Source organism: Hakea prostrata, chromosome 7, assembly GCF_041222555.1.
Source record: "Hakea prostrata isolate BN-2017 chromosome 7, UWA_Hpros_2, whole genome shotgun sequence".
In the NCBI taxonomy this organism is placed as follows: domain Eukaryota; kingdom Viridiplantae; phylum Streptophyta; class Magnoliopsida; order Proteales; family Proteaceae; genus Hakea; species Hakea prostrata.
The window spans coordinates 7,733,606-7,745,557 of NC_142606.1; the positions used below are offsets into that span (position 1 = coordinate 7,733,606).

General features: G+C 37.3%; 2 protein-coding genes and 1 pseudogene across 3 annotated transcripts; 1 reads left to right on the forward strand and 2 right to left on the reverse strand.

The window, feature by feature from the left end:
* The first annotated feature begins 847 nt into the window (after window positions 1-847).
* Window positions 848-2,113, forward strand: LOC149009390 (ethylene-response factor C3 pseudogene; annotated as a pseudogene).
* Window positions 2,114-5,621: 3,508 nt separating this feature from the next.
* UREF (urease accessory protein F) lies at window positions 5,622-10,394 on the reverse strand. 2 transcript variants are annotated; one of them, XM_089164246.1, is made up of 2 exons: window positions 10,336-10,394; window positions 5,622-6,828 (listed from the first exon to the last, which is right to left on the reverse strand). In XM_089164246.1, the coding sequence occupies exon 2, from the start codon at window positions 6,791-6,793 to the stop codon at window positions 6,074-6,076; it is 720 nt and encodes a 239-aa protein (XP_089020372.1). In that variant the 5' UTR covers window positions 6,794-6,828; window positions 10,336-10,394; the 3' UTR covers window positions 5,622-6,073. The 2 variants fall into 2 exon arrangements, with proteins under 2 accessions (XP_089020372.1, XP_089020371.1); XM_089164245.1 differs by lacking the exon at window positions 10,336-10,394 and adding an exon at window positions 9,263-9,598.
* LOC149009392 (ribonucleoside-diphosphate reductase small chain-like) lies at window positions 10,005-11,396 on the reverse strand. The gene has a single exon (XM_089164244.1). The coding sequence runs from the start codon at window positions 11,213-11,215 to the stop codon at window positions 10,220-10,222; it is 996 nt and encodes a 331-aa protein (XP_089020370.1). The 5' UTR covers window positions 11,216-11,396; the 3' UTR covers window positions 10,005-10,219.
* Window positions 11,397-11,952: the final 556 nt, after the last annotated feature.

An 11,952-nucleotide genomic window follows, 5' to 3' on the forward strand; every position in this document is an offset into this window, starting at 1 on the left:
AAACAAATTTTGTTTGACCCATTTAATGGGGTTCTCTCTCTCTTTGAAAAGCTTTAATCTATGCAAGCTGAAAACATGGCAACTCATAAGCAAAATCCAGGCTTGCCCTAATTGTTAACCATATCTCAAAAGTGGAATGGCCGGCAAGTTGGGAAACAGTGCAGGATACTTAATTCCATGGCAATTAGTTATCTGGACATTAATTAAACTTAATTACTATTTAAAACTCTTCAGTTTTTTATTTAATATTCACCTTTATTAATTATTTAATGTATAGTCAGTGCAATAATTGTCAATATTTAATTTAACTTTTTTTTTTTTTGGTAAACCAATTTAACTTAATAAATACATTATTATTGAAGATGATCTCATCTTTCCCATGTTCAAATAAATCTCCTATGTACCTTTTCCCTATATTTGATTGGTCATACTAACTACCTACCAGTTAAACATCTAATATATCTGCCATTACCATATTTCTTAAACATTATGAATGCTTTAATTACTTTTGCAATTGAAATCTACTGTTGATATGGGTGTATATATATAATTAAGTTGATATATGGTGATGTATGGTGATGTATCTCATGCTTATTTTTTTCAGAATGGTATATATTAATTGTTTAACTATGGTTTTGCCCATTAATGACGCAAAATTAAGCAGCCGCCCTACGTCATATATACGTTTAAATTAACAATATAAATTGGGGTACTACCTATTATTAAAATATTAGCTCTACTAATTAAGTAAGTTAAAAAATTATTAAAAGTCTCAAACCATGCACACTTCTCGGTCACCAGCTTCTTTATCTTTGGTAATTTAAATATCTGTAAACAACACAGACACACCTTAAAGACGCCTTCAGATCATCTCTGAGGCAGTTTGCGATGTTGTTTTAGCTTTTAACAGGGAGATCTAGGAGCTAGCTTCACAGATCTTCTATATGAGGAAAGTGATTAAAAGAAGTGAATAAAGCTGGCCATACCTTCTAATCCTTTTGATGGATTCTCCTTCTTTCTTTGAGTTCTCTGATGAATATCTTGCATGGGAAAAGCTTGTTTTGGAGAACAAATCCCTTCCCTTCAATGAACATGACTCACAAGAGATGCTACTCTTGGATGTTCTTAATAAGGCTGCTGATCAAGAGTCTTTGATGAGTTCTTCATCAGATTCTCCCAACAGATCTACCCATAAAGATAATTGCAGTAGTAGTTCCCAGGAGAAGGAGAAGCCCAAGCAAAAGGAGAAGGCCTACATCGGAGTTCGAAAGCGGCCATGGGGAAAATTTGCAGCTGAGATTAGGGATTCAACTAGAAATGGCACTAGGGTTTGGTTGGGAACATTTGACAGTGCTGAAGAGGCAGCTTTAGCTTATGATCAGGCAGCATTGTCAATGCGTGGATCTCTAGCAGTTCTCAATTTCCCCGTTGGAAAGGTTGTGGATTCTCTCAAGGAGATCAAATACAGCTGCAATGAGGGGTGTTCACCTGTGATAACACTTAAGAGGACACACTCCATTAGAAGGAAGTTGTTGAGCAAGAAAAACAAAGAGGACAAGGTGAGAACGAAAGAAGATGAAGCAGGCTTGGAGGATATAGGAGCAAATGACTCGGAGGAACCTGTTTGTTATTGTGAGAGTGCTAACCCTAATTGAATTACAATAACTTATATATATATTATCTTCTCTAGCTTTCTTGTTTCATTTGATGATTTCTTCATTGTTTTCTCCTCATGGTTATGCCCTTCTTGGTGTTCTTCTGTTACGTTCTTTGAATAGGAGACTATATCATCAGCCATAGAGGGAAATACCCAGACTAACTAAATTAGCCCCATTTCATAAAAATCAGAAGGCACTATGCCACTACATACATTTTAATTTTAAAATTTTACAATAATTTTTTTATTTAATCAACAGTACTATAAACTGATGAGCCTTATCCCAACTAAATAGGATCGGATACATGAACCATTGAAAACTGAAGCTTAGAAAAAAAAAAAGAATGTACATAAGCCAAATATACTTAAAGCTAAGGAGAAAATAAAACTACCAGCATGGTATAATGTCTATAATGAAGCCCCTCATCCACCTGTTTATGTTATACTTGAAGCTTCATATTCTTCCATCAAAATGATCAATGCAAGTACAAGTATTACATCTATTTTGATGTTTATTCTAGGCTTATTTCTATGCCCCATCCCCCTGTTTCTGATTCTCCAAGGAATAAGTTGATTGTTAGATCTTGGAGCCTTAGTTCTTTTCTCCAGTCGCCCTCTTGATTGCTTGCGATCCCCCCCCCCCCCCAAGTTCTTCCTTTTCTTTTCTCTTGATTGTTAGATCTTGGAGTCTTAGTTCTTTTCTCCAGTCACCTCTTGATTGCTTGCTCTCCCCCAGTTCTTCCCTTTCTTTTCTCTTTGTAATTTTTCTCTGTCCGAAGTTTCTTTAATATATTTATTTATTCATTCAAAAAAAAATACTACATACCACCAAACAATCTTGATTCATCTCCCCCTTTCAAAGTTCAATTAAATGAGGCAAAATGTTTTGCCCTCATACACAACTAGTTGATAAAATCACACTAACCACAACCATAGGAAACCCTTTAGCAGATCTAGACTCCCATTTTCCTTGATCATTGTGAATCAGACCAGTCAACAAATGCGGTGCTGAGGAAGTGTTCCCTACTGTATTCAGATTGAGAAAAACAAAGATAGTAAAGCAACAGTTTTGGCGTCTTAGGGCTCCACATTTATCAACCTATTCCTCTATTTTCATGGAGTTGTGGAAATCTTTTCTTTCATCAAGAAATGGTTTTAATGGCAGAATCCCAACAGAGGTTGAACCTTGAAGCATTACAAAAGCTTTTCTTGTAACTCATAAGAACAAATCACAGATGAAAAATGCCCCCTGTAGGTGATCTTCACTTTGATGAATCCAAAACTTTTCTTTCCAGGAGCATTCTATATATACATTATAGTTCCTAGTGTAGGAAATTGGTGAACATATCTTTTTTGTCTATCTTGGTATAAACAGTCTCTCTTAGAAAGTGCCCAAATGAACTGAAATGGTAAAATTTGTTTCTGCACCTAAACATGCATCCATCAATTTGCATGGCAGCTTCAGGTCCTAGAATTTCTTTACTTGGGCCACATTAACATATATATTAAAAGGAAAGATAACACAACTTAACTACTTCACTGGTTCAATTCCAGGCAGGATAATATATCAACTTAAGCAAGCTGACAACTCATTTTCTTCTAAAGTAGCAGCTTTTGATACATTCCCAAAGAAGAGTTATTCTTGGGTACATGGTATTGTTAACTTACAGTGGCATCCAGCTGAAATTGCTGAGTAAACTGATAAATCTTTGACATGAGATTGTCTTCACCTGCAATACTGAACTTGATCTTTCAAGCCATGTACTATAGTGTTTTTTCCCATATCCATGGTATTAGTGAATGAATGGCTTGGAGTTCCTGGACATCAGGTTCAACAGTTTATTCATAGGAGAGATGTGAAAATCAATTTCATTAAGCAGACTCTCTAACATGATTATCCTACATGAAATTGAATCTGAGGAAGCCAATTATAAAAGGAAGCAACTGTATCATATTACTGAATGCAAATGGATCAGATTATATTGAACAATAGCATTTTTACTAGCTAGGGGGCTACCATGATTAAGGCATGCGAAAATAACAGTCGGAGCAACAGTGGCACTGGCATGTTGAATTTTTCCTCGTATTTGATAATCTAAACATGGTTGTGATGGTCTCTATTGGGAATTAATAGTTTGGTGTTTTGTTAAGTGATGTCTAATCAACATTCGATTGCTCTATTATGAATGCCATCAAGCATCAAACAAGGTTGGGTATCAAATTAATCAAAAAAAACAAACCATCTCAAGAACAAGTCAAATCTTGCATCAGCACCATTTAACCCACTTGATGCAGTCCAGGGAACAAGGCTGGCAGCACTACTGCTCATGCAGTAATATTCAAGTGGTACTGTTCATGTGGCAGTGTGTATTACTGTTCACAGTAGTGATGTGTATCTCCTCAACGGACAACTTTGGTGGAGGATCCAGGTAGAATATTCTGTGGAGTAGTCTAAAATTCCAAGTTTCTATTTTGTTTAGGTCATTCAGGAGTTCCTATTATGGGGAGCTATGAATAGAATTCTGAGCGGTTCATCTGGAAAAAGTGACTCCAGATCCAAAATATCGATTACTTTATAGAATCCTTGGGAGAGGCAACAAAGTTTTGTTCATAAATTCAAAATCTGATATTGGCGTTTTCCTTCCAAACTGATCTACTGCTAGCAATTAAAGCACATTCCTTAACAAAAGCAGTAGAGTTCTCAAGGAATCCATGAGTGTAACTTCCGATGAGTCTAACCCATCTCTGAGAATAAAAGAAATAGATGACAGGAAGCAGAAAAGAAGAAATCAATAGTGCAGTATTTTGATCACGAATCCGTATCGCACTAGGTGCTCATGTGTTCTTTGGCCTCGCAGGAGTGTGCGGAGCGTGTCCATGCACTTCCCTAATTTTAAGCTTGCTGCGCTCGCTTTCTTGCTTCTTCCAAGAGGCAATGGGAGCTGGAAAATCTAATGAACATCTCCATTTGAGGTTGAAAATCAAAGACGAATAAAATCTGCAGAAATTCAAGAACTGCAAAATGGATGAAAATTCTTGTAATTAAAGCACCCCAAAGATCAACTCATTGGTGAGACTTCACAAAGGGTAATGACCCGCTTTTCTATTAGGAATGTCATTACCAATATGGCATCTTTTTCAACTGACCCCTAATGAAGTGTTTGAAAAATGATGAAACTAAGGAGGTTAGGTTACGCTAAATAAGCTAAATAAGCTAAATAAATCTGAAACAATCAATCCTGGAATGCATTTCCAAGACCTCGTGATGATCGTCATCAACTCCTAGGAACAGAATAGAAATTTAAACTAAAAACTTGATAATGAGTCAGGAGTTGTAATTAGGAATAAAGCTAGGTTACGGGCACAAGGTTTTAATCAAGAATAGAATATGAAGAAACCTTTGAAGACTATAAGGAGTTGGGATGCTTTTGGGTCTTAAATCTTTTTGTTTTTTGAAGTTCACTTAAAGGGTTTATATATCTATATATATATATATATGAAGAAGAGAACATTGGACAACTTTAGGGTTTTGAGTGTCCTTCCTCAAATCATAACAAAATTGGGTTTGAAAGTTTTATCAAGTTTTCTACCCCAGAAGGATTTTAATGGAGAGGGGGGGGGTGAAAGGAGGTACTAAGCTTTTTGTACATAAGCAACTATTAGACCCAGAATCCTGTTTAATATAGGTTTTCATCCCAAAACAAAAATGTTGAGATATGATTTATTGACTTGAGTTCTGGTGAGATCACTAACATTTTAATCTATCTTGGAGTTTTCAGTAAACCGGCCATGGGGGAGTTCAATATATTTTTAAATAGAATTTAAATTTGGCAAAAACACCAACTAGCTCATGCTTTCAGAGAACTTTGGACCCAACCAGCAAGGGAACCGGTTCGCCAAGACTAACCCACTGTTAGGACCTGAGATTTGGTGCTCAACCGGCTTCAGAGCAACTGGTTGTGAGCAAAATCTGTTCTCAAACCTGTTTCTACACGTCCCTCAACTACAAAGCGTTTTTCAATAGTCATGCGAAATTGAAAAATCATAAATCATCCAAGGCACAAACTGAAAACTACTGAAGGCAAGGGTTCGAAGGAAGTGAATAACATATCGGGACCACCTTTAAAGTTACCCGGTCTGGGATGAGTAATGAGTTCATCCAACATTGCTACAACCGGAGCACGCATTTGTCGACCGGCAGAAGTGAGACCTTCACAAGGAATAAAGGTTTCAAAATCCAACCCATGCTTGAAACCAAGAATTCAAGATCCTTCTATCATAAATTATCCAGCACCAAAATTTGCTTCCCTTTACTGATAAATACTAATTTTCAGACAACAGTAACCTTAAAGAGAATAACCTTCAGACTCAATTGAGAAAAGAAAGGCATATGAAAGGCTACAAACTACAGTTCTCTTAAGAGCAGAAAAGTCTAGAGAACAAGTAACTGTGACATCCCTGAACAGTATCAAGCAATGGAGATGTTTGACATGCATCCTCAACAGGACGATCCATCCATTTCTTCACTATGTTTTCAGCAACACGAGCAATTTGATGCTGCAAGACAGAAGCACCCAATGGCCCAACAAGATTCAGCCTAGTGGCTGCAGAAATGACATCTCTCAGTGTGATGAAAATGTAAGCCCTTTGAGAAGTCTCACTGTCAATACCAAGAACTCCACATATAAACCCAAAAACAGGGGCATGGTGGAAAGAAACGGTTCCAGTACCCAATAATGCATCTCTCATTTTTTTGAGGGAAGGGGCCTCCGAGAAAACAGCTGCTGCTGTTCTCAGTAGAGCAGATCCTTGTGCAATAGATGCCTTTCTACTCACTTCGTTTGTTAGTGTCGCATTCAATACCTTATCAATTTCCGAATAGGTCTCCATGTTAGGCATTTTAGTTGCAGTATACACATAAGGAAGGAGTAGGCTCCCAGTGTTCTCCAATATATGGATAACATAAGTTTTGAGATCTTCCGGTCCAGAAATAACACGAGCTTGAATAGCTGCTTCAAGACCAAGAGAATGAGCAAAGCCACCTGTTGGGAGAATGGAATCAAGCAACTGCCATTGGCTCCACTGTAGAAGGTTTTCCGCAGGTGCATGGACCCCATTTCCTTCATTTTGTTCCATTCCAAACTCCACTTATGAATTGGCTATTATGACATCTTTAAAAAAAAAAAAAGGTATCAGCCAATAATTTTGGACAAAAATTGGAGGCTGTGAACCAAATTTAATACTGTAATAAAATAAACTGGTCATTAGATCTAAGTCCTTGCTTTTATCTATGTTACAAACGATAAAAGGCACATGTGGAAAACATAAGACTGCCATCATTCAGGTTGACAAAAAGCTCTTGCATCAAGACTGATCTGACAAGTTGTTTGTAACCATCCAATATAGCCATTCTTAATATACTTTGGAAATTTGCTATGTGAGGAAATGGTTTCAGAAAATAGAAAGGTTGCAGAGGTTGTGATTATTTGATTATACTTCTCTTCAACAACAGGACTCATTAGGTAGAACTCATCAAGTGATAGATTTATTGCCTGTGACATCCATAACTTTACTAATTAACATCATGAAGTAAAGAATGATCCTACACAAATTCCGTCATTCCCTAGCCCTAAGAACAGAGTGACACTTGTATCTAGATGGCTTAAGATCAAAGGTCAGAGTTCTTGAACTGCCAAACTATCATGAATTGAAGCTCTTATGATCATAATACAAAAAAATATGCCTAGAATCTGATCCTTTAAAAATGCAAGACATTGAACCAGATTGCATTTTACAGGGCTACAGATTTACTGGGTAATGTAACTGAGAAGTATCATAAGCATGCAAGCTCTAGTACAAGAATATCAGATCAAACTGACGTGAGACTAATGGCTATCGTCTTCACAGTACAAATCTCCATCCTATCTCCAAAAACAGAGCTACTCCACTCATGAGAAATGCATGAAGTCTTTCAGACAAGCTTGCCCAAACTAGTAAAAATGATGTTAATAGTACCCTTTCTGAAAATTGCTTACAACTATGTGCACTTGCCTGAGTTAACCTGAAGTTTTCTACAGAATTACATATCCACACATGGACTTCACTTCCTTCTATAACAAGCACCCAGCAGTTGAGAAGCATATCCCATGGATGATAAATGAAGATGATATTAGGGAATTAAAGCCTAAACAAGATCAATGTCCATATCTACTCTAGTAAGTCATACTGCTTACTTCTAAAAGCATTTTCAGATTGGTTAGATGGATATGCTACAGTCCAGCAATAGAAATTTGTTTGTTAAATAATTTTTATTTTGTGGAGAACTTAAGTTACAATGGATTCTCTCAGACATACTTATGGACTTCCTATTTAATGTCTTTCACTTCATTTATAGACAAAGACAAGGGGATCATATCCAAACATGGATACTGAACTTTCAAATTTCATTTTATAAACTGAAAAAAGGATCCAGCAACTCCTTCACCCCATTCCCTTTGAATCCATCTATAGCCTGGATTTTAAAGTTCGGACCTTGGACTTGTTCACAGAACTCGTTCCCCACCAACTTTAGTACAAAATATCAAAATTTGCTGTCATCCCTTTGTGCTTGATACCTCACAAAAGAATCCAACCTAAACTGGGTGAAGAAACATCAAGACAAAAATAAAAAAGGCATTGATGAGGAGGTTGTGAATTTTCTAGCAGATAAGTCCCAAGAAATTGCCATACAATGACAAAGTCTCAGTATCAACGGTACTTCCAAGACACTCTCGGCAAAGATGATGATATACAAGTGAAAACAGAGCTCATACAGAACATATGGTGAACAGTGAAGAAGCCACTAACCACTGACACAACAATGAAGAATGCTATGGCATTTCATTCGCCATGGCAGGTTCTTTGTTAAAAAATGAAAAAGAACGGCATGATAAAGCACATACCACTGTCATCATGTACACACAAACATGGGAGCACCACATGGCACTGTAAATACCCCCACTTGAAATATCAGATCTCCAAACTTGTTTGGATTCAGATGATTCCTCTATCCCACAAACCAATGAGAATCTTCATATCAATGTACCCCATATAGAGAAGAAATCTTTTAAACCATGTCATCAAAGCCCAAAGAGATTTCAGATCTCCATCTCCACAATATTTGCAATTTCAAGCTAACAAAATAGCAAAACATATAATAGAAAAAGAACCATCCATCAAGGTTTTAGAACAAGCACAAAATGAAACTCTGGGATGTGGCTCAGTCAAGGAAGAAGCAAGAACAAAACAATATTATTTGGAAAAACGCTAGAACAAAAGAGATTGATGACATTCAATCCAAATAATAAGAAATAAATCTGTTCCCAATTTTGTTAGTGCAGGGTTTCAAAATTCTAGGGCTGAACTCCAAGAGAAAAGTGATATGTAATAAATTAGAAGGAAGTAAGAATCAGATACATGGTACAAACTGTGCAGTGTAATCAGTAAGTTAAATTTGAAAGGTTTCGATATGGGAGGGACACGAAACTAAAAGTAGGTTAGTAAGAAGATACAGGAACCATAAAACGTGATTGTAGGAAAAAGGAATATGAAGGAGAAGAAACGGACCAGTAAAGCGGCGAAGTTCGACCTGAAATTTGCTGCAACAATGTCCTGCGATGTAGTTATGAGTGAATAAACTGAGAAAGGATGATGAATCAGCCCATGAAAATGTTGGAAAGAATAATTTTCATCACTACCAACTCCTAACGCATCATCGGCGAAGGGAAAATTATTATAAAACTTCCGACGGCCGACATATTCTAAAAGGAGAAATAAAGGGTAAAGTTGTCCGAACAAAGTCCACTCTAACTGATTACTGATGACGATCCAATACCGAATCGAATCAACTTCTGCGTAATCAATATCCGTTTTTATTTCGCTAATACAACGATTTGACTGATGACATAGGATTTTGATTTCAGTAATCAGGAATGCGATTGATGAATCGATCAGATTTAACAATTCTTTTAGCGGTTTTTGACGAATTCTAAACACTGTATAATCGGATCTGCTAGTCCAAGGACACGGCCAAAGAAAGATAAGCATCGTGAAACGTATTTGAGGAAGTACAGATTCCAGTGCAGTTAGAGCATCAAATCTCAGAAGGGCCTTTCTCGTGCAGCCGTTTCGGTTTTAGGGTTCTTTTTATAGTGAATAGAAGTTCTCTCTATGAAAGGGTAGAACGAATTTGAGTCTATACTTCTCAAATTTAATTGAACTGGAGCGAAGTAATATTTAATAGTAAAAGAAAGAGAGAAAAAATCCAACCATCACAGGTAATAATTCCAGCAGATTTTATATATTGGCTGGGAAGTTTTATCCAACATGATCCAGTTTATTTGTATCAGTTTCAATTCAATTTCATCTTGTTCAAGAAATCACTACGAGTTGCTTATAAGAACATCAACTATTTTTTTTGAGTAATAACCATTTTTGCTTACACTGTTCTACCAAAGAGGTACCACCAAAAAACAAACAAAAGAAACGACGTATCTAAGCAAAAGTATAAACAAATATCCTAGATCAGAAATCTTCATTCATTGTGAAAACATGAGACCCATCACCATTTCCATTCAAATTCGACATGACAGAAGCTTTCTGATAATCGCCAACCCTCTTCTCAAAGAAGTTAGTTTTACCTTGCAATGAGATCAACTCCATCCAATCAAATGGATTGTGGGCATTGTAATGCTTCCCATACCCTAAAGAGCAAACCAGTCGATCAGCAACAAACTCAATATACTGACTCATCAGATCTCCATTCATGCCTACTAACGCGCAAGGCAGCGCGTCGCAAACGAACTCTCTTTCGATCACTACCGCGTCAGTGACGATTTCCGTGACTCGTTCTTCACTCGGTCTCTGCTTCAACAACTCATAAAGCAAACACGCGAAGTCGCAATGTAAACCTTCGTCTCGCGAGATCAACTCGTTGGAGAAGGTCAAGCCTGGCATCAACCCTCGTTTCTTGAGCCAAAATATCGCACAGAAGCTACCGGAGAAGAAGATCCCCTCTACACAGGCAAAAGCAATTAGACGCTCTGCAAATGATTCTGAGCCATCGATCCATCGGAGAGCCCACTCGGCCTTCCTCTTCACGCAAGGAATGGTTTCGATTGCGCGAAACAGACGGTCTTTCTCTGAAGAATCCTTGATGTAGGTTTCAAGAAGAAGGCTGTACATTTCAGAGTGGATATTCTCGATAGCGATCTGAAAGCCGTAAAATGCACGAGCTTCCGCGACTTGGACTTCCTTCATGAACCCACCGGCAAGGTTTTCTATGACGATTCCGTCCGAGGCAGCGAAGAAAGCGAGAACGTGAGTGATGAAATGTTTCTCGTCTGGAGTTAGGGTATCATTCCAGTGACGGAGATCTTCGGAGAGATCGACTTCTTCTGCTGTCCAGAAGGAGGCTTCGGCTTTCTTGTACATTTCCCAGATTTGAGGGTAACGGATTGGGAACATACAGAATCGATCTGGGTTTGGGGCAAGAAGAGGTTCTTCGGGAGCTGAAAGCATTTTTGGTTGCAGAAATCAGAGAGGATAAAGAGAGGTTAATGGAGAGACTAGGGTTTTCTTGGGTTTGGGATTGAAACTTTGAGCTGCGAAGATGAAAAAATGTTGGGATGAGGCTTTACAGAAAGACGCAGGCGGGGGACTTTTAAATAAATTCGAGAGAGAGAAAGCTTGCGAGAGAATGAAGTTGGAAAGGGCGGGAATGATCTGATTGTTTGAAAATTTCCAGGGAAAGAAGCTTGCGAGAGAATCAAATAAAACTTAGATTTAAATTAAGTAGCTTCAGTAAGTTCAGTAAACGGTGGGTTTTCAGGGAAAACCTAATCCGGTTGGCTTCGATGGTTTGATTTCATGAGATCCAATTGGCTATAGTAACGAGGAGTTGGTTCACCGAAGTATAACCATTGGATTGTTTTCTAAAGGCCAGTTTGGTTATAGTTATATATAACCATTGGACTTGAAATATAGTTCTATTGGGTTATAGTTCTATATAAATATACATATATCTATATATTTATATATATATATATCATGGACTTGAAATATAGTTCTATTGGGTTACTCCGTCTATGAATTTCAAACTTTACCCAAGAGTGGTTTAGGGCCATTTGATTACATCAATCTAGAAATTTCAAATCTCTAGATTTACAAATAAGAGATTTATACCAATTTGATTGTATGAAATCTTTAGATCCATGAAATCTAAAGATTCATTTTTTTACACTAAAAACGTGAATATA